Here is a 23545-nt window from a genome sequence, read left to right as displayed (position 1 = left end):
ACATAGCAGCAAGAACAATGGGTGGAGACAAGTAGTGAATTGAGCCTTTTGAGGTTTTCCATCAGAGATTGGGAAGGAAGTTGGAATGAAAAGCTGTGTTTCCAGTCTGAGAATACCCCAAAGCATAAGGAACCATTTTAAAATACTCTGCAAAGGCAGGCCCACCCGAGAGCTCCCCGTACCTGACTTGGCAGTGATCCAGGGTGGTGACTCCATACAGAAAGACGAACAATCCGATGAAGGCAGCTGGGAAGAGCATGCCGGTATACCAGCCCAACCAGGCAAAGTACAGCCCTATCTTCTCTCCAAAGTACCGCCTGTATGAGGCACGACAGACTTAGAAATTACAGTCAAGTGTGTGAAGTTCAGCACTCGAACACTTTGTTCAGTCATTTTACACTGTAGTGGCCTTCCTGATAAAACGCAGAGAAGGTAAGCGAAGAGAAGGGAACATTTGATCCAATCTAGGCTTGGGGTTTAATTTCTTCTCCTTTTACTTTAAATCAGAAAGAGAATTGGCCCTTCCATCCAAGAGTGGGATTATACACAAGCATGTTCTGAGAACACAGATTGGATTGGAAGGGGCCAGAGTAGGAAAAGGGAGGCAAAGTAGGGGACGCCTGTTATAATAGGTAATAGATGGAGGTAAAGGGAGAAGCAGAAGAGATGCAGGGATGCTAGGGGGTGGTTAGACTCAAGAGTCTGGAGCAAATACGAGCTACCGGACAAGAAGTATTTAAGAGATTAGATTCCTGAGACGCTCCACAAATCCATCTACTCATTCCTCTTGTTTCTGCCGACATAAATCCTGCTGCTCTTCCAGGACTCAGTTCTCAGGGTCAGGGGTGCTGACCCACATCCATCCCTTCCATTTTTCTGAATAGTAAAACTTAGAGCCTTCCTGACACACGTTACCTCCCTCATTGTGGATGGTCTGGTATTTTTCTAATTATCTCAAGAGTGCAGGGCCCGTTTGCCTGGAGGAAAATGAGTTTCTCAACACTAGAGACCATTTATCTTTGTCAACAGTACTTAGCACAGTATTAGAAATAAAATGAACAGCTAATTAATACTCATTGAGTCACTGTAAAATCTTGATCAAAACACTGTCATGGGTGGAGATAGTTTGCCCGAAGTAATGATCTTAATTTCTAATCAATCTAATTCTGTAACATGGGACTGAGGTTGGGAAGAGAATTTTTTTTTCCCTTTCTCACTATTCTTCTTCATGCATTGAGTCTGGTCAAAGGAAAATTATCTCATCTCAGAAAATATTTTCAACTCATCCAGATCATCTGGATCATTTGTTACCAACACAGAGAATAGTACATAATTCGTCAATGTCCTTGGAGCATCAGGAATAAGCACTTGGCAACAAGGTAACAGGGGCTCTCTTAGGAAGAACAATTACTCAGGGGTTGAAATAGTTATCTTTTTGTTTTTCCCCCAGAGCTCACTTTTTAGGGCCCCAGTGTAAGTGAAACACATCCAGCTAGTCTAGGAAATGAGACATGATGCTCTCATTAACGAGGAATCCATGAAGTGAGGATGGTCATTAGTGAACCTTAATAACCAGTCTCTAAATAAACAATGAGATGTCAGAGAATAGGGCTGTTATGGCAGAAGGTTGGGCAGATATGATTTTTAAAAACATACATTTTCACTTCACAATTATCATATATTAAAAGCTGATATACTTTCTGACCCGTAATTAAAGCAAATTTTAAATGCTGGTAGTTTTCAATTAAAATTAAAATTAAAATAAAGCTGAAGTGTATTGGAATGTGCTATTTACATGGTAAAAGTTGAGTATCCCTTATCTAAAATGCTTTGGATCAACAGTGTTTCATATTTTGGGTTTTTTAAATTTTGGAATGTTTACAAATATATAAGTAAATTTGAAGACAGTATCTAAGTGTAACATGAAATTCCTTTGTTTCATATACACCTCATAAACATAGTCTGAGGGTAATTTTGTGCAATATTTTTTTGTATGGTAGGTGGTAGGTACCAGAGATTGATCTCAGGGACACTGAACCACTGAGCCACATCCCTAGACCTATTTTGAATTTTATTTAGAGACAGGGTCTCACTGAGTTGCTTAGCACCTTGCTATTGCTGAGGCTGGCTTTGAACTCACGATCCTCCTGACTCAGCCTCGCTAGCCGCTGGGATCACAGGCATGTGCCACCCCACCCTGCTCCTATACCTACATCTTGACTATGATGCAGCCCATGAGATCAGGTGTGGAATTTTCCACTTGCGGCATCATGTTAGTGCTCAAAGAATTTTGGATTATGGACCACTTTGGATTTTTCGATTTTTATATTAGGAATACTCAACAATATTCCATTTTGTGATTAATGCATGGAAGCAGTATTACCTCTCTATAGAACGATTTGTCAATGGCAGTCACAAGGGTAACCTGCTCCTCAAGTGGTCTCCCAGGGAGCCTTGCCCATCTCTTATTCCCTTCCTGGGCCCCAACCTTGTCAGAGGGAAAGTCAGTTTAGCCAGAAAACCAGTGTCCTCTGACAAACTACCCTCAGGGAAGAAGTGCAATTACAGCAAGAACTCTGCACTTTGGAACCTTTTTCCCCTCCGTGATGGCTCATCTTTCAGTGAAGACTTTCTATTTGCAGCTGGTTAAAAACTCACCTGACAAGATCCAAAGGCTGGTATTTATACCACACGCCCCAGGAAGCCCAGCACTCATAGAGTAGATGCCGGTGGTTCACAGCTCCGTGGGTTCGAATGGAGTTCTTACTTCTGTAACTTCCCTGGAATAAAAACACCATTGCCAATGAGGAGATATCCACACAGCCACAAGGAAACTCTGAGGGTAACATTAGCAGGAGTAGCAACAGGGGTGAGAAGAAGGAAAAAGCAGCCCTCTCTGTTAAAAGGGACATAGTTGGGTTAATCTGGATGTCATCTTGCTGATAATGACATCTGGTAAACATCAGGCAGGTTTGAACTGAGTGCGGATTCAGTCCCACTGCTGTTTATGTAGGAGATCGTGGACAAGCCCCTAAATACTCTGAGTCCTGATTTCCCAATGTCATAGAACTGCCCAAGTATGGTTAGATCTCTTCCCTGTTTCACTCAAGGTAGGGTAGCTGGTACCAACAGCCATAGCCACAGCCTTTTCACAGCCTGATCAACAGGAAAATCCTGGAATGTGAAAGCTGGAAGCCACCTTGGGATTCTAATCATTCGAATCAAATTCAACCTCCTCATTCAACAAATGAGGGAACCAAGGGCCAGAGAGCTGGTTGTTTTTCTGAGGTGAGTTCATGGCAATGGTAGTTTGACCAACAGAAAATAAACCTTCGGAGGCAAATGAATTATTCACATCAGCCTGAGAATCCCATTCTTAATGGAAAGAATAAAGAGGTGGGAATAAAGGAACATGGGTGTGTCTCACTCAGTTCAACCACCAACTCACTATGTGACTCTAAGGAGGGTGAACTTTTCTCTCAAACTCTATTTAAATTTGTAACATGGAATAAGGGCAACAATACCTGTCCTTCCTGCCTGTGAAGGTGGTTGTGAGGCCGAATAATATAAATGAATTAAACTGAGAGCAAAAAGTTAAAAAGGGAGCTGGGCGTGGTGGCGCACACCTGTAATCCCAGCAGCTTGAGAGGCTAAGACAGGAGGATCACAAGTTCAAAGCCCAGCCTCAGCAAAAGTGAGGCACTAAGCAGTTCAATGAGACCCTGTCTCTAAATAAAATGCAAAACAGGGCTGGGGATGTGGCTCAGTGGTCAAGTGTCCCTTAGTTCAATCCCTGGTTACCCTCCACCCAAAAAATTTAAAACAGTAATGGTATTATTGTGGTTGTTATTACTAACTTGGAAATTTTCTTTTCCTAGAATGTAGGGCTTTACTTTGTAGAGACTCCCACAAATTATTCTGTAGGTTTTTTGTAGCTGCCTCTGCTCGGATATCCTCATGCCAGGCTATCTACTCCCCTGCCATTGTACATCTGCCTACCATTACTTGGAGTGGGGAGAATGTGGTACCCATAGAAATATTCTCTAGGCAAAGCCAGCCTATAACTACAGGAAGCTACAAAGAAACTTTTGGGAAAAAAATCTGTCTTCAGAGTTCAGAAATACATGCATGTGGCCTCTGTAAACCTTTGTGTCAAAATGATTGCTTTGGTCAACCTAAAAGAAGCATTTAAAAAAGTGTCTCTCAGTCATCTGCAAATAGCATTTCAGACCACAGCTTCTAGTTTTCTTAATAATTATGGTTCTAAAAATTCTACCTCACCTTTGACATCCTCTTAGTGTTCAAAATCAAGAGAAAAAAATTGTAAGCCAAACAAAAAGTACATTTTGGGAAGACTTGCCATTTATGTAGAGGTGGAATTGTCCTCCAAAGTTTATTGGCAAACAGTTTAAAGCTGGTTAATTTGTTTGCACAGAATTGGGGCTAGGACATTTGTCTTGTAGTCTCTGTGTCCTATAGTGATGGTACATGGTAGAGCTTAACACTGTGAAAATGACAATAACCTCTCAATAATCATGAGAGAACTCAGGTATTGAATTCTGGGTTAGATAATCCAAGATCTACTGGAAAACCAAATTAAGCATGATCACCATTATGCTTATCAAAGTCATTATGTATCACAAAGACCAGGAAGTAAATAAGGAAAATGTCAACATCTATATATATCTTATAATGATGAATACAATACTATTAATTTCCTTTATCACCCTTTGTTTATTGGAAACTTTGCAAAATGACTTCCTACCACTCTTTCAAGGAATACCTACAAATTTATTCATTGCAAAGACTATCTATTTCAAAAACATTCCCCTCTCTGTCTGGTGCCTCATGCAAATTTTCAACGACTTTTAAATTGCATGATTTACAGTCCCTAAGCCGTTCCTCTGAATTCATGCTGAGTGACTCTTAAGTGTTCTTTCAATTATAGAAAAAGACATAGAGAAATAAATCTATGCTGAGGGAGAGATAAAAAGAATGCAGATAGACCCTCCCCAATTACCCATTAAACAAATCAAATTCATTCTGAGCAAATATCTACAGTTCTGAGCCATAGCCACAAACTCAATTGATGACTGTCCCTAGAAGCCAGTTTTAGTAACAAGTTAAAAGGAAGAAGAAAATGCAGCACAATACCTCATGCAGGGGAAAAGCAGCTTCATAGGAGCCATTGGTAAGCAAGCGATTCAGACCTAAAGCAACAAATAAACCCATTCCAGTTAATAGTGAGTTTAGATCCTCACGATTCTCAAGACTACCAAGATCAGTACTTTCTGGGGAAAAAAAAAGAATCTAGGCTTTAAAAAAATTCAAACCTACTTGGGGTGACCAACAGTTTAAAAAGAAAACTTTGCAATCTGCTAGGTAATTGGGATCAATTGCTGGGAAATCTGTTTGTTTTAAATATTGAGTTGTCAAGAATGAATAGATTCAAAGTGTACAGTGTGATAATTTGATATACATAATACACTATCATGATTACAACAATCTAATTAATGAATATATCCATCACCACCTATGCTGTACCTTAGGTCCCAGAACTTATTCATTTTATAAGTGAAACTTTGTACCCTTTGACCAACATCTTCCTATTTCCTCTTTTCTATTCTGCTTCCAAAAGTTTGACATGTTTAGATTCCAATAAGTAAAATCATGCAGTATTTGTCTTTCTGTGTTTGGCTTATTTCACCCAGCAAAATATCCTCCAAGTTCATCCATGCTGTCAGAATGGCAGGATTTTTTTTTTCTTTTTATGGCTGAAGAACATTCCATTGTGTATATGTACAATTTCTTTATCCACTCATCTGCCCATAGACATGTAGGTTGTTTCTGTATCTTAGCTATCGTGAGTAATGCTGAATAAACACAGGGGTGCACATATCTCTTCTGGATGTGTACCCAGAAGTGGAATTGCTGGGTCATATAGTAATTCTATTTAAAATTGTTTGAGAAACCTCCATACTGTTTCCACAAGGACTATACCAATTTCCATTTCTACCAGCAGTGTATGGGAGATTTCTTTTCTCCACATTATCACCATATTTAACTCTTTATCTTTTTGATAACAGCTTTTCTAATTCTAATGGGTGTGATATGATATCATTGTGGTTTTGATTTGCATTTCTCTGATGATTAGTGATGTTGAGTACCTTTTCATATTCCTATTGGCCATTTGCACATTTTCTCTAGGAAAATGAAAAATGTCTATTTAGGTCCTTTGCTTATTTTAAAATCAGGTTATCTTTTTTTTTTTTTTTGCTATTGCTATCTGTAAGTTTCATACATATTTTGAATATTAACCCTTTACCAGATATATGGTTTGCAAATATTTTTTTCCCATTTTGTAGATTGTCTTTTCAATTTGTTGTTTGTTTCCATTGGTTTGTAGAAGCTTTTTGGAAATCAGTTTTCAAACAGAAAAACAATGAAGCACATCTAGTACAGTGCTTGGCATAAAAGGGAATGCACAGAGAGAAGCAGATCAATGTGTCATTAAAAAAAAAAAAAAGGATAATTTTAAGTCAGAAGCTCTTCTGTTTTGACCTAGAAGCTTCATTGTAGAAAAACCTAACTCTTCTGCATTAGACTAGTGGTCCGACTTTGGAAAAATTCCTTTGTCCTCAGGCTTCAATTTTCTCATCCATAAAATAGGAGTGTAGGTAAATACATAGATCTTTTAAAAGAATAGCTTTAATGAGTTATAACAAAGATATGATAAATAGAACACACTTGAAGTGTATAATTAGATATATTCTGGCATATGTACTCACGAGACCATCAACACAACTAAGATGTTCATCAAACTTCCAAAGTTTTATCATGCCACTTAGTAGCCTGCTGTTCTTCCCCACGTTGTCTCCATGCAAACATTGATCTGCTTTTTCTCACTATCAATCGTCTGCATTTTCTAGAGTTCCATATAAATGTAGTCAATAAGTATTTGCTATTTTTCATCTGACTTCTTTCACTCTAAATAATTATTTTGGGATTCATCCATATGGTTATAAATGACTACCAGTAGTTTCTTTCTCTTTATTGCTGTGTAGCTTCCATCATCTGGTATATAACAGTTTGTTTATGTGAGTATATAAGAATTTTTTGTATATTTTCCTGATGATGGACATTTGGGGTATTTCTAGCGTAGGGCTATTACAAATAGAGCTGCTATTAGTACCCATGTAAAAGTTTGCACAGATGTGTGGCTTCACTTTTTCTTTGAATAAATTCATAGATGTGCAATGGCTAGATCATATAGCAGGTATGTGTTTAGTTTTTTGAGAAAACACCAACTGTTTTCTTGAGTGTTTGTACAATTTCACATTTTTATTAACAGTGGACGAGGATTCATGTTCTCCTGCATCCTCATCAACACTTCAGAGTGGTGAGTCCTTTTCATTTCAGCCATTCTAATGTGTGTGTTGTGATTTTCATTGTGGCTTTAATTTGTATTCCCTCATGAATAATGTTGCTAAAAATATTTTTATGTGCTTGTTTGCCACCAACATATCTTCTGTGATATGTGTTTAAATCTTATGCCCATTACAAATTTTTTATAACAAGATTTTTTTAATAGTTGTAGATGGACAGAATGTGTTTATTTTATTTGTTTATTTTTATGCGGTGCTACGGATCAAACCCAATGCCTCACATATGGTAGGCAAGTGCTTTGCCACTGAGCTACAGTCTCAAATCTATAACAAGTTTTGAGAAGTTTTGATATATTTTAGATACTGTTAGACATATGCTTTGGAATTTTTTTCCTTAGTATGTGGCTTCTCTTTTTATTCTCTTAAAAATCTTTCTCTAAAGAGCAAACTTTTAATTTTGATGAAGTCCAACTTATCTATTTGTTTATTTTATGATTTGCATCTTTTTAATGAATTGTAATAGATTAACTTTCTTTATCATTATAAAATAAACTTTCTTTATCCCGGGTGATATTCTTTGCTTTGAAATCTACTTTTCTGGCATCAGTATATCCACTTAAGTTTCCTTTTCATTATGGTAACATATCTTTTCCCATCCCTTTACTTTTTACCTATTTGTCTCTTTATACTTAAGGTGCTCTTCTTGCAGGAAGTAATAACTTAGACTGTGTTTTATTCCATGTATTAATCTCTGGTGTTTGGATTGAGGTCTTTGGACCACTTATCACTGATAGTTTTAGAGGTACATACAAGTCTGTGACCACACTGTTTTCTACTTGTTCCATTTGTTCTTTTCTTATTTTATGGTTTTTTTTTTTTGGTACTACTTATTTTTCATGATTCCATTTATTTGTGTCGGCTCTTTAGCCATCACTCTTTGTTCTTGCTCTGATAGTGGTTGATTTAGAGCTTAAAGCACATCTTTCACTCATCACAGTCTACCTTCAAGTGAAAGTCCCATGAAATTGGAGGCTGCTTTCTTTCCCTTAATAACCTTTAAGCTATTGATAACATATAGTTTACTTTGACATATTTTATAAACCTCATATTGCAGTGTTATTATTTTGATTTAAGTGGTCAGTTACCTATTCATGATATTTAAAGCATAAGAATATTTATATATTTTTTCCTGAAGTACGTCTTTAACATATCTTATAGGAGAAATCTTATAATGATGAATTCTTTCAGTTTTAATATGTCTGAAAAATTCTTTATTTTACCTCCATTTTGGGGAAGATTTTTTTCACCGGTATAGAATTCTAAGTTTACTTTTTTTTTTCTCTCAATACTTTAAAGATTTGCTCTATTGTCATCTAATTTGATTATATTCAAAGTGAGAAATCTGCAATAAAGTTAACTTTGTGCCCTTGTATGGACATGTCTGCAGATCTTGGAAAACTCTACTTTCTGGAACTTTGTTCTGTGAGCTATAGATGCCTGGGGCTCCCGGGACTCTCAGCAACATCTTCTCAACTTGAAATCTCCCCAGCTTTGCCTGGATTCTCCTTCCTTGCCAATCGAAAGGTAGTCAGTTGTGGGGCTCATCCCATTTGTTTTCTGTTTCCAAGGATCCCTGATTTGGGTTTCCTAATGTTCAGTGTCTTGAAACTAACTGCGTCATATAATTTATCTTTTTTCTTTTTCGGATGTTTCAGGTGGGAGAATAAGTCTCATGCCTGTTCTTTCACCTTGGCCAGAAGTAGAAGTTTAACATGTTGCTCTTTAAAGTTACTTTCAGGTCAAGATTTATGTTACATAAAGCTTTGATTTCCTGGAGCATCTATTGAATATTCTATATATGTCCTTGATACATTTCAAATATCCCAGATGTTAGAAAAAATAGGATCACAGAAACATAATAAGAGACTCTGATGATAACCTTTATGTTTATCATAACTTATCAAGTCCTGCAAAGTGATAAAGTAGCTCATATTTAAAGTTTACGACTTTACAAACTTCACTTTTAAAAACACACATTTTGAAAATACAAATACCTTTCAAGATTCATTGTATGCACACATACTGCTCAATGAATCTTTGTTGAGTTATTAATTGCTCTATTTTAAAGTGAGCTTTACCAGGTTTGATTTTCACAGTTGCAATAAATTCAGAGTAAGTTTGAAAAACTTACATAGTGGCAGTTTATACTCCACTAAAACACCCTTATGAATCATGTCTACAAATCAATATTTTTGTGTTATTTCTAATCAATGTTGGCTTATGCAAGATGACAGAAAGTTTCAGGCAGAAAATAACATTGGATAAACATTAATTCTATCAAGAAATTAAATTTTCTTCCAACTTTCAGGTTGTTAATTTATGAAACCAAAGATGACAACAAAGTAAGTAAATAGACCATTTGTAGTTTTACTCTACATTTTTAATCATAATGCATAATCTTGGCTTAATAATTTATTCTGTGAATGGTTATATCTAATTAGACATATTTCAATTTCATCCTTATTGAAGTGCTGAAGGTTTTAAAGATAATCCTTCACCTCATTTCATCAAATCATAGAAGCTTTTAGAATCTCTTTACTATACTTCAGTGCTCCTTCAGAACACTGAAAAAACACGGTCTCTGCCCTTCTTTTATTTCCTTTTGTCTAACTGTAAAAACAGCTCCCAATTTGAGATGCAAATATTATTATACCATAATAATTGCTGTATGGCCTCACAGTAGAGTTGGCAATTGTGTAGGATACTCATAAGGAGACAGCAATCATTTAAAAAATATTTTCAGTTCAGTTCAACAAGCATTTTTTGAATTCTTTCTAGAAGCCAGACACTGTGCTAGGCCATGATAATGAAAAGATGAATAAGGCAGCTTCTTTATAGTTTTGAAGCTTTTTATCTAGACCAGCAGTTTTCAGTAGTAACTTTTCAGCATACTAGTTTGTCACAATGAATTGCAAGGTAGACTGCAAATGCTAATATATAGTGTTAGTAAGGGGGCTGTCTTTTGAGTTATTTGTGTTTTATGAAGTAATCCAGAATAGCTACTGCCATAATAATTTGACATTCACTCACTTGTTTTCTAGTATATTCATAACTAAAAAAAAATAAAGTATGGTAGAAAGGTATACATGCTCTCCAAATTTGTTGAAAAAAATGACGAAGTTAATATTTAAATTACTTAGGATGCAAAATATTGGCAGTGGTTTTTTTTTAGGTGGTAAATTTGCATAATGTCATTGAAAGCAATTGTAGACAATAAAAGAAGAGTTGTATAATATTAAAATCATCAAATAAACACTCCAAAAATAATTGTCATAGGAATTCAGAAGAGGGAAGAATTCCTTTAAGTTAGATGGGCCCAGAAGACTTTATGGAGAGGGTATATTTTAAGGATGGATGAGTTCTGTAGAGAGAATGGGTTGTGTTCAACTACAACACCATCCAAGTTATGAAAGATCCTACATTAGGTTTATTTCTCTACATGCACCTGCACCGACTTTCTCTGAATATATATTCCAGGTATATTCGGATCTAGACCAGGTAGCTATCTATTTCTCCCTATTCTATTTTAATTTATGCAGCTTGGGATCAAAGTAGATTTTTTTTTGGCAGCTTCATTATTCTAGTGACTCACACTGAGCTTGAATTCAACTCAACTCTCAAATCTGTTCTTCTCATGATGTTGTTGAGAAACATTTCTCCCACACTGTACTGGGGCAGTTATTTTGCTGATCTGAGTGTAGGACTTTACATTTACAAACTGTTAAATGTCATCTTGCTAGATTTGGCCTAGAGTACCAACCTGCTGAGATCACTGAGGTTCCTGACTCCAATGTATATATCCTTCAGCTTTGCCCCATGAGAGCAATAGATTATGTATCAGTTATCAATGTATTGTGCCCTTTAGCTCCAAATGCATCTTGACTGTGTGCTTTGCAGTAATGGAGCTGTCAGCTGGTAATACCTCTATGTGTTAACTGATGGAGGAAGGAGTTCCTCTTCCTGATACTGGTATCTTTCACCAGGCTTTTGCTGCACCCATTTTTATAGCACCCATCTCCTGTAGTATGTGGTAACCAGCAGCACATGACACTCCCCAAGGGAGTAGCTCTGTGGGTGGCTTCACAGAGCAGCGCAACTGGAACAACATATGCCAATGAACAACTTCCCTTAGACCCATGTAGGCAGCTCTCCCAGTACTCCAGACAGCAGACCCCCAGCAGCACTCCACCAGACTCCTTTGCCCAGCTGCACCCCTGCCAATAGGGTCTGGATTTCAGCTTTGTCAGAGGAAACTGCTAATCTCTACTATTCTTCTATTCTTCAGCATTCCCTTGACCAGCCAATCTTTCATGACTCCAATCTCTCGTCATAGTTAATTATTTATATTAAACTTTCCCTGTCCAGATTATATGTGCTTTTGCTTCTTTATTGAACCCAGACTGATATAGGTCATTATTAAAAGTTTCAGTAAAATCTTTGTTGGGACTAAGCCTCCCAAACCTTTCTAACACACGATTGCCTGTTTAATAAGGCAGGAAATTTGGTAATTTAATATGGGAAGATTCTCATAAAAAAATGCCTAAAATATAAATTGTGGAGGCTGTTTCATGGGGAAGGTGATTATTTGGAGAATTAAGTGTGACAACTCCCTCAGCTTGGAACCTTCCATCCTCCCATGCTGCCTCCTTATCACTCAGGTCTCAATTCAGATTTCAGGTTCTCAGGAGGTTTTCCCTGACCACCCAATCTCAATTACCTTGGCCAGTCTATCTCTGCAACCACCCATTTTAATTTCTTCATGTTACTTACTATATTTACCTGTTTGTTGTTTTCTCCCTCTACCTTCTTGGGCAAAATCTCCAGAGTAGAATTGTGCTCATCTCCCTAACTCCTTGCTCAGTGCCTGGCACAAGGTAGGCACTCCATAAATATTTGTAGAGTTGAGAGAAATTTTCCATAATCTTAGATTAATGACATGATGTGCTTTTTAGAGAAGATACATAAGGATGCTAGGAAGACTTTACACTTATGGACAACTCATCAAAGTAATGGAGGTTTTATAAATGATAAGCATTTCTAGAATTGACTCAAAAGTAATGAAATCAAAGGAAGAAAACTAATCCCCAAATCTAAATATAGTATGTCATACTCCATATGCCACTCACCGATTTTGTTTTTTCCTTCTTCGTACTTTATTCTTTGCAGAATGTGATGTACAATTCTACTTCTTGTGGCATTGTTGAAGAAAGTGTCTTTGTTGTGGATGATGAAGCTGCACACACACATTGAAAACACAAAGCTGAGGATTAATTGGCAGTGAGAGATCTCATGTGTTATCATTGGGTGCTGCTCAGATGGAGGTATCTTGAAGCCATCCTAAATGAACAGCAGGAGAGAGCCCAGGGATGGTGCCAAAGCAGTAGGACCATGAGTCTAAGTAGTTTTGGTTCTCAGAATTCTGAGCAGTAACAGCATTAAGCCAGGAAGGAGCTGGAGATAAATGAAATTATAAAACCTTAAAACGAACTGATAACAAATATAGGTCTTATTTTTTTCACTTTTGCTTAGTAAGGTCATGAAATAGATTCAACTAAAGATTTGTTTTGTTTTTATCTCCATGTCCTTTACCCTGACTCTTCCCATGTTATAATCAGGTGGTTCTCCAGGAATTTTTAGATTTGAAACTGGCTTGAGTGGTGGATATAGAAGTTCGGTAATGAACTCTGGTCTGGCTCAGGGGTGAGGTGAGGGGCCAGTTTTGGGAAATCATCTCTGTCTCTCACTCTCCCACGGTCTCTACTGGAGGGAACCCAGTAGTATAAGCTTAAGCATAAACTTAAGATATGTTTTTAACATTTAACCAGTGGACTAGCCAGTCTTTATAGCTTTCAAACGGCTCATAGGCCACACACACACACACACACACACACACACACACACACACACACTCATATACACAACACTGGACTGTCTAGTAGGTGTTCCTACCCTACTAGGTAACAGGGAGAGCTTTTAGGGTCATGTAATCTAGCATAAAATGGCCGTGTCTTCTCGTCCCAGAAATGCAGAAATGTGAAATATGGTAGAATATTAGCAACACTAAGTGTAATTGCATCTTAAAATTTAAAAGTTTATCAACTTAGTAAACTTTTATTGGGATCCTCCTATAAGTCAGACTCCATGAAAACACATACAAATATTAATAACCACCACCCTGGAATCCAGCTTTGAGATCATCTCCTCTAGCTTTCCACCGCTCCAACTGTTTTCTGTCCCTCACAGAATGCAGCGTTCCCTCCTCTGTACTATTTCTTGCCTTGCAAGCACATTGATTGACTGGTCATTCTGTATTGTCATTGTATTCATTTCTTCATCAGATAGTTACAAAGGGCACTCCATAAGGTACTAATGACACATTGGCAAGCAAAATAGAAAAGCTTACAGTCTAATGGGTAAGACGAACAGGAGCCTATGGCAGAGAAAGGTAGACTCAACCTCCTTTTTCATGCCTTTTCTCCCACATAGGACTGTGGGTTCACTCAGGACAGCAAGCTATAGACCTGGGGTCCAGTGAGTGGCTGGCACATGGATATGTGAGGTCATGGGTTTACGCTGAGGAAATAGCTGACACATTTTTCTGGAGAAGATGGAGGCTGATTAATTGTAATTGATGAGACAAAACTGGCCCAGAGGAAGGGTGGTCCAGGCATGGGGCTCAGTTTGGGGGAACAGAGTTGAGAACATGAGAGTGGAATGACAGATAAAGGGGAGAAAGGCTGGAGAATATGAAGACAAAAGTACATCTCAAGAACTGATCCCTTGGAGAAGTATTTTCCTCCCACTTTTGCTTCTCTTGGGTTGTCTTAGAAAATATTGCCCTCAGAGAAAGGTGATTTGACGTGGTGGGTGAGAGATGAATGCTGTGTGCGTAAACAAGGAAGCTGCAGCATTTATCTCGTATTTTCTCTTGGGTTTTCTGAAGACATTTTATGACATCAGAAAGGAAGAAGAAAAAAGAAAAACCAAGAGTTACATTGAGTGCAGTTCCTTTTATTTGACCTTTCTCTGCTTTTGCACCTTATTTGGGACAGGCCATTACCTTTTAATACCAAATAAAGATGTCATAAAGAGATAGACAACAAATAAAAAGCCCATTTTGACTAACAATTTCAGATGATAACTGAAAGCTGATAAGCACGATTATGCTTGATGAGACAATTTGGGGCTAAAAGCCTATATCTCTCCTCCATGAAATGTTTTTCTGCTTCCTTCTCTTTTTATAGTACCACTTTTCATCTTCTGAGCCCATGTGTGATGGTTCTCTATAATAAGAACGAGGGGCCTGCTCCAAAATCTTATTTCAGTTTCCTTATATCTAGGTTGTACCTGGAGCCTAGAACACATATAGGGGACATGTGCCAGGCACTATTCTAAACACCCTAAATGCACAAACTCATTAAATCCTTACAACTATCCACAACATGAGGCTTATTTGTTCCATTATACAGGTGAGGAATCAGAGAGGTTATGGGATGTGCTGAAAGACACTTATCTGCCAAGGGGCAAACCAGGATCTGGTTGCAGAGGCTGCCCTCTTAGTCACCCCTCTTGCCTGCTTCTCTCTATACATCAGAGCCTCCTGCAGGTTGGCTCTGCTTGAGGTCAGCCCAAGAGAAACTCTGCCTGGAATGCTCTTCTTGTTTCCATGCATCCCTGCAACCTCAGCTCAGGGTATATCTCCCTCCAAAGCTCTTGTTCCACACACCATCCTCACCCTGAAATGCAGTGTGGTGCTATGCCAGAGGAGGAAGCAGAAACCACTGAATGGATGAAGAGGGAGATGTGCTTAAAAGCCCTCAATGTGTTTAATATCATCACTGCTTTCTCTTAAGACTCTGAAGTGAGACAGACCTTAGTCTATGCTTCAGCACTGCCACTTACTCTGTGGTGTTGGGGTCATCCCTCAACTTTCCTGGATCTTGATTTCCTCATCTGTGAAATAGGTATAACACTATAATTACTCTTCGGGGGTTTCATATAATTAGGTGAGACAACAAGCAGTGCTGTGCCTTCTGACTGGCATTTCTAGGCTCCCAGAGTTAGCTGTCACTACTACTGTAGCTTCTATCATATTATATCAAAATTATCTGCCTATATTCCTGGCTTGTCTGTATGAGTATCTTGAAGGCACATATCAGCCATGCCCATCTCTGTATTATAGCACTAGCATAGGGCAAAGTACAGACAAATACTTAAAGTTAAATCAAAAGAGCTGATTTCTGGAGGACACTAGCCAGGCTAGGAGCTATGGAACTGTATCTCATCTCCTTAAATCTTGACCCTATTCCTGCTTCTTGGAGCCTTTTCTGTCCTCTCCATTTCTTTCAACTACCAACAGAGCCATTCCCTTAACATTGCACATTTAAGGCTCTTCTGGTGGGGCATGGAGCAGTCTCATTTTCTCTGTCACTCTTTCCAACAGGAGGATTATGAGAAGGAGCACTGAAGACTGATATTTCCCTATATCATATCCTCATGCTTTTCTTAGCCACAAATAACACAAATGAGATTGCACTTATATGCATGCATGCATACACATGATATAAGATGAAAAATTCTGGCCAATATAAGACTTGGAGCCCCAAGATTCTGAGCAGGGCTCAACGTGGGCTGATAAACTCAGTTCTGTACCTATATATTGCTGAGGAGGAAAACTTGTACAAACTCTATGGAGGTCATTTGACCAGATTCACCAAAATTCCGCATGTCCTCATTATATATCCTCTGACCCAGAAATTAATCTTTTAGAAATTTACAAATATACTTACCCATGTGGGAAGTAACAGATGTGCAAGAATGTTCACTATGGCATGGGTTATAATAGCAAAAGTCTTGAAATAACCTAATAATTCATCAGTGAAGAGTAGGATAAACAAATATGATACAACTCTACAGTGAGATACTTTAAAGAGATGAAGGATGCTCAGTGAAAATATTTAAAGTCTCCCAGATAGTACCAGGAGAAAACAAAATTCAAAACAGCTACATAGTTATTTGTATCAGAGGAAAATATCCATATAAGGAAGCACCCAGATAGAAATATATTGACATACATATTTTCTGGTGCATACATAGAATGACCATTGAAGGGTATACACACATCTGGTTGCCTCTGGGAGAACAAAGTGGCTGGAAATTTGGAAAGGAAACCTCACTGTGTACACTTAGGGCATTTTTATCATGTATACTACCTATTAAACGGAAAAAAACAATTTTTTTAAAGAAAGCCTAAGAAGAAAATGTGTTTATATTCTAGGTCTATCCTTACCATCCCTCTGAGGGATGAAGAAGGAAATCAACTGAACTGGTGGGGGATCGACTCTGAGAACACAGCTTGGTACACACATCTCCTTGTTCTACCCCTTTGGAGAGATTGTATCAATTCCCCAAATTCATACAACCAGCAACTGGCAAGAAGGGATTCAGAAACCATCTTCTTTGTTCCATATCTTCTCAATTCTTTGAAAAGGAAACCTCTAGGAGCACAGGTCTGCCTTTGTGCATAAGTATGTGAAGGGGATCTTTTGGATGCCTCGCTCATGCCCTGCTCAATAAGTAATGGGCAGATTGGAGCCTGAAGCCCCCAGTGTCTCTTTTCCAGAGTCTCAGCCAGCCTTCTGCTTCCTATGGTGGTGAGCAGCCTGGGCTTTCACTTGGGGTGCTGGGGGATTGGGATCCCCATATCCTCTAGGCTAGGAAAGAAGGAATGGGAGGAAATATGCCTTGCAAATGAGTGTTAGCTACTGACCTCCTGGAGTTGTATTTGCTCTTTACTGATAGGTTCTTCCTATACCAACTGTTCATAGCAGGGCTATAAAATACTGTAATATGCTGGGTTGTTTAACAAGTAAATATTATGCTGGCACTGTCCTAAGCTCTGTCACTGAGTGTGTGTATATATGGAAGCAGGTGGAAAACGGGAAGCGACAGGGTGGTATGCGTTCTGAGGGAGAGGTTGCCAAGGTGAAACAAACCCAGCTCCCCTTCTCAGAGAATCCTCTGCTCTTATTAGATAAAATGAGAAACACAAACTTTCAAGGTTGTGAATTGGGAAAAGGGGCTCATTAGTGCTGGGTTTAAAAATCAGCCTAGTATGAAATGTGCCACTTTCAAAGCAGAAAACAACTCAATTCTTTTTCTAAACTTTCCTCTTGGACTGCAGATATTAGGATAAGACTCCATTTTCATCATATTCATAGAACCAAGGGACATTTTATAATAGTTTGAATTACCTAAAGTTCAACCCTCTTGGATAAAAATTTCTGAGATAATAAAAACATTCTGGGTTGGGGAAGTAGCTCAGTTTGTAAAGCTCTTGCCTAGTATGTGCAATGCCCTGGATTTTTAAGTGCCTGCATTGTTTAAAAAAATAAAATTCTCTCTGCACTATGCCCTATAATACTGATCACTTATGCACAGCTACAGAGCCCTTGGACTATGGCTAGTGCATCTGAGAAAGTTAACTTTAATTTTAGTGGATTAAAAATAAAATTTGAACAGCCACATGTGGCTAGATGATACTGTATTGAAAGTGCAGGCAAACGGTTGCCTAAGTTGTAGGTGATATTTTGAGCATGCAGGCAGAGACCAGCCACTGACTACCTAAGTGATGGAATCTGGACCTTGTACCTTACTATGGCTACAGTAACTTAAGCAGGCAAGCATGAGAGGGAAAAAGTGTGCCCTATAAGACCATGTGTAATTGTCGAATGACCTGGGTTCAAGTCCTGTTCTTCCACTTAAGTTGTGTGGTCTCAAGAAAGTCATCAAATCTTTCTGGGATGCAGTTACTTGTTAGGAAAACACAGGTCATAAATCTTTAATTGACCAAGAACAGGGTTACATAGTATCCAGAATGTATACTCCACCTTTGTAAAAGAAAAATTCCCCTTTCTTCTATTCTCTTCCATCTTAAAAAATATGGCATTGCTATGCACCAAATTTCATAAATCACAAACTTGAAATTCACCCTTGACTCTCTTTCTCTTATGTTTGACATCCAATCCATCAAGTTCTGCAGGTCTTTCCCAACTGTGATCTTGAATCTGGTCCTTTCTTACCCTCTTAAAAGCTCTTCCCAGGAAAACATTACAGTATGTAATAGCCATTTAACAGTTCTTTGTATTTCACTCTCCCTCTAGTTCATCTTCTATAGAACAAACACAATGATCTTTTAAAAGAATGAATAATTATTCTTAGGCTTTAAATTTCCAATGGTTTACCATAGATTTGGAATAAAGGCCAAATTCCTTTCTCTGGTCTACACAGTTCTTTCCACCATTTGGGTCTCGAATGTCACCAGTCTAGGTAAGAAAGTCTCTCTTTTACCTGAAAATCACTGTTCCTATCCCATTATCTCATTTTACCTTATTATAGTTTATTCTCTGAAATTTTTAATTGGGGCATGAGTGGGAGACACCTGTCTTCCAGTCCACTGTTGGGACTCCCTCCCTGTAGAATGCAAACTCCTAATATGAAGGTAGGGCTCTGTCTTATTCCCTACTCTAGGGCTCAAGTGATTAATAAACCATGTTCCTTATGACCCCAAGGCCCTCTGGATGTATCAGAAATTGTCAGATTATATGATAGTTAAATTTTGCCTTTTTATTCCCCTAACTTAAAGTTTTCTCAAAATCAGTTTCATCCTATAATAATGTTTGTATGTGATGCTGCTTTTTGGGTGAAATAAAGGCAATGAAGAAGATTTTTAAAGTCTTTTTTAAAACATATATTAGGGAATTTTGGAGATTGATAAAACAAGTAAGTTTTCTCAAAAGTTTGAAAATTTTAAATCTCTGTGGTTTACAAGTTCAAGAGGAAGTGGTAATTTTATCAAGAAGCATTTGACTATTTATATATGGGTCTTTAGGATTATTTTAGAATTTTAGACACATTATTGGATCTCCATATTTAAAAATCTAAGACAGGTGACAAGTTAGAAAACAAAGCCAGATAATAGATGAAAGCATCTTTCTTTTTCTTTTTTTTCTGGAATAAAGGAGAATGAACCAAGTGTCAGTTGAATTTCTGAATTAGTCTGGGGGAATAAAAATGACATGCTTCCTGTTGCTCCCCATTTTGAATAGTAGTGCCTATTGTCACGATTATGTCCTTGTTCCATCACTACATTTTGAAAATGTAGGAGGCAGATGACTTGTCTCTTCTGTTTACAGGTCTCTGGCCACAGCAATGGAGCTGTATCCAAGGATTTTCATAACTTGATGAAGAACAGGAGATCCTGGACCTTTTGAGCCTGGTGCAATATTGGGATGGTATCGATAGGGGACCTAGGATGGGAATGAGTACATTTTCTCTGAGGGAAAAATATGAATAAGTTACAGCCAGAGGGCGCTGTGGTAGATGGCAAAAATGGCTGCAAAGCTCCCTGTCCTTGTGGTTCTCCTCCCTATTCCTTTGGGATGTTAATTTCTTGCTTCTACCATCAAGAGGTAGAGGCAATCTCTCTACCTCTTGAAACTGCAGGGCTTGTGACAAGCTTTAATCAACAGAATGTGGGAGAAATTATTTTTATGATGGTTAGACCTAGCTTTCCCTCTTACCAGATTAGCCTGCGGCCCCAAGACTGCTAGGCTAAGGTAAAGAATCCTGAGCTAGCTTTTCTGAAGATGAAACCCCAAGGAGAGAGAAACCCAGCCAAGAGCAGCCAGTTGAGCAGAAAAAACTGTAGCTAGATATTGGCTCCAGGAGGAACCGGTAGAAGATCTGCCCAGCTGAACCTAGCATAATTGCTGGGGAAACAAAGAATCACAAGCAAATAAGATGAATGTAATTTTCAGTCAGCAATTTTTGTGGTAGATTATTAGGTAGCAAAGATAACCAATCTACCTACCTTTTCTGATGGCTGAAGTTGTATTACTTGACAACACAGGAAGAAAAGTAAAGGTTAATAACGCCTTAGAAATAAATATTCAAGTATCCTTCTTAGTTTGACTTTTAAATAGAGATTTCTTTTTTAACAAGGAGAAGCAAAATGATAGTTAACTGTCACTTAAATTATATCCTCATATTAATGAAAATCTAAATAGGAACAAAGCAACCAATTAATTTTTTTTTATGTGACAAGGCCTATTAAGAGTTTTTGAGATTTAGGCAAGTGCAATGCAAAAACTAAATTTTTAATCTTAAGTACACTTGTTAAGAATAAAAGGATGAGAAGATTATGGGACCAAATATATAATATTCAAAATCCTGACTAGTGAAGATTTTCAAGCCTACTTTTAGGATTAACACGATAAATTATTGGAATATAAAGCAATGTGAGACATTTTTTAAAATCCACTCATTTTTAATTGTATTTCATGATATCATCTTTGCTATCTGAGAGTTAATAGGAATTTATAAAATACTTGCTCTTCAGGCTTCCATGTAAAGATAGAAAATTAATCACTTGCATTCAATTTGTCTCTTTCTCTAAACTCCATGAAAATAATAGTGCTTACGTGTGTGTAATTCAATAAAGGTATAAGTAATAAAGGGAAGAAACAGCAGGAGAAAAACAGCAACAAAATGTTGGAATGTGCAAACAAAGAAGTGGCAACAGTTTTAGATCAGGAAATGCTAAATCTTCAAGAGTGCTACAAAAAAATCGTGAATGATCATATTTATACTACAAAATTCTGTAAAGACTTAGAATTGGGGCACCAGTGACCTCTAGAAGTTGGGTAAAAAGTATACTAAAGTAAATATTTGAAATCTGTTAGGAAGAAATTAGCTCTCCAGATCTTTGCCTGTACTGTAGCAGAAGACTGGAGGCTATTTTACATAATTATTGAACTGTAAGACACCATGCATAGTCACAGGTAGGGACAGCATGTGAAAACTAGAGGATCAAGTGAATGTTTGAGGACTGGAAGCTGAGACTCAGCAGCTGTTCCCATCCTCTCAGGCTCTAGAACCCTGGCAGCCTGACCTTAACTTTCTAGGCAGGAGACTGGAAAATGTCCTCTGGGGAATCTGACCAACCCAGGAAAGAGATCTAAAGATACTGATAGTGAAGACTCCAAAATGAAACCATCCAGCCATGTATGAGGTCCCACCTATTATTCAGAACTGTAACTTAAGTTTTGATTTCTTTTTCTTAAATATGGACAGTCAGTCAAAATTTACTAGATATCTGAGGAAGCCTATTAACTTAAAAGACAGAGGATAATACAAAAAGACAAACGAGAACAAACAGAAAGAAACATGTTTGAGGAAATTAGGTTATATAAAGTGATAAATATTTCTTTTTTTCTTTTTTTTTTTAAAGAGAGAGGGAGAGAGGAGAGAGGGAGAGGGAGAGGGAGAGGGGGGAAGAGGGAGAGAGAGAGAGAGAGAGAGAGAGAGAGAGAGAGAGAGAATTTTTAATATTTATTTTTTAGTTCTCGGCGGACACAACATCTTTGTTGGTATGTGGTGCTGAGGATTGAACCCAGGCCGCACGCATGCCAGGCGAGCACGCTACCGCTTGAGCCACATCCCCAGCCCAATAAATATTTCTTAAAAATACTTAACCCCAGAGAACTGAGAAGATATTTGCAATTTTTGGGAAAAGAGCTCAAAATATATTTTGAAAAACCAGAACATCATCAAAATAAAAATAATCCTTAAAAGTTAAAAAAATAGAAATGTAAAACTCTTTAGAAGCATTGAAAATAAATTGATGAAATCTCCTAGTGCAAAAAGATATAGGTTAATAAAAAAGAAGAGAAAGGGATAAGAGCATTAAAGATCAGTTCAGGAAATCTACTATTTAAAACAAGAATTTCAGGCAAAGAGATAAAGGAGAAAATCATCTAAAAAAATTTTAAGAATTATTCAAGAAAACTTCTCTGAACTGAAATATAAGGGGGCATCCAGGTTGAAAGGGTTCACTGAGTATCCAGTAAAATATGTGAATATAAAACCACATCAAGGTACATTACTATGATATTTTAGAATAATAGGGACAAACATACTAACATAAAAGCTATCACAGATGAGAAAAGTTACACAGCATTAGGAATTGGAGTGTTTTTAAAGTTCTCAGCAACAATATTGAATTTTAGAAATAAATGGAATAAGATCTTCAACATTCTGAGGGAAAATAATTTTGGCTAGCTATAGAATTCTATACCTAGCCAAACTATCAAAAGAGTGAAGTATAATAAATGTGTATTGGTATACTCCAGTTGCCATAACAAAGTATCACAGACTGGGTGGCTTAAACAACAGAAATTTATTTCCTCACAATCCTGGAGGCTAGAAGTCTGAGATCAAGTTGTCAGGAGTGTTGGGTTCTTCTGAGGGCTCTCTCCTTGTCGTGTAGATATACAGTAGTCTTCCCAGTGTTTCTTCACATAGTTTTCCCTCTGTGCTCCTCTTTTTCCTCTTCATATAATGGTATTAGTCATATTAAAGTAGGCCCTACTTCATTTTCAGTTAACCACCTCTTTGCAGACCCTGTCTCTGAATAAGGTCACATTCTGAGGGTTAGAATGTTAACATGTGAATTTTAGGAGAATGTGATTCATCCCATAATAGTGTGCAAGATTAAAAAAAAAAATGACCTGTCATGCAATCTTTCTATCAGGATGTCACTGAAGGATGTGAAAAGAGTGGAATAAAAGTCCAGGAAACGGAATAAGCAACACAGGCAGGAGACCCAGAGAACACAAGGATATTGATAAAGGGAAATTCCAGAACAATTTGTACCAGGAGTAGAAGGCAAGAAGTTCAGATTGGAACTTGTCAGAAGGCTGCAGGGTGATTTCCCCAAGAAAATGAAACAAATTGCTTATCTGATGCCTCTGAACATCTTGAAATTGTGACAACTAGCAGTTTAAGATGGAATTAATGGAAAGTATAAAGAAAAACTTTGAAAACTAAAAATCAAGAGAATTTGTTACATTTAATCAAAAACAATAATCAAAAACAATACTGTCATGTACATCTAAAAATAACAAAAAAAATTAAAAAAGAATTTTTAAAAATGCAGGACAGGAAAATAAGTCATGCTCTTCTATGTGACAGCTCTGAGTAGCACTTATACAGTAATAATGATGTAAACACTAATATACATTATAACAATGCTTCTAATT

The 23545-nt window shown here is 37.5% G+C and overlaps 1 protein-coding gene across 1 annotated transcript in view; it reads right to left on the bottom strand.

The window, feature by feature from the left end:
- Nucleotides 1–23545, bottom strand: part of ANO4 (anoctamin 4) — a 333674-nt gene that overhangs the window by 77287 nt on the left and 232842 nt on the right. Inside the window, exons 9-12 of the mRNA XM_081311559.1 lie at nt 12572–12678; nt 5155–5210; nt 2659–2780; nt 183–317 (exon numbers count right to left, since the gene is read on the bottom strand). Of these exons, the coding sequence (XP_081167685.1) occupies nt 183–317; nt 2659–2780; nt 5155–5210; nt 12572–12678 (420 nt within the window). The remainder of the gene's footprint in view (nt 1–182; nt 318–2658; nt 2781–5154; nt 5211–12571; nt 12679–23545) is intronic.

This window comes from Spermophilus citellus (assembly GCF_964194105.1).
Source record: "Spermophilus citellus genome assembly, chromosome: 10".
Classification (NCBI taxonomy): Eukaryota; Metazoa; Chordata; class Mammalia; order Rodentia; family Sciuridae; genus Spermophilus; species Spermophilus citellus.
Note: the sequence above shows the minus strand (reverse complement) of the source record. Positions and strands in the feature narration are given on the sequence as shown.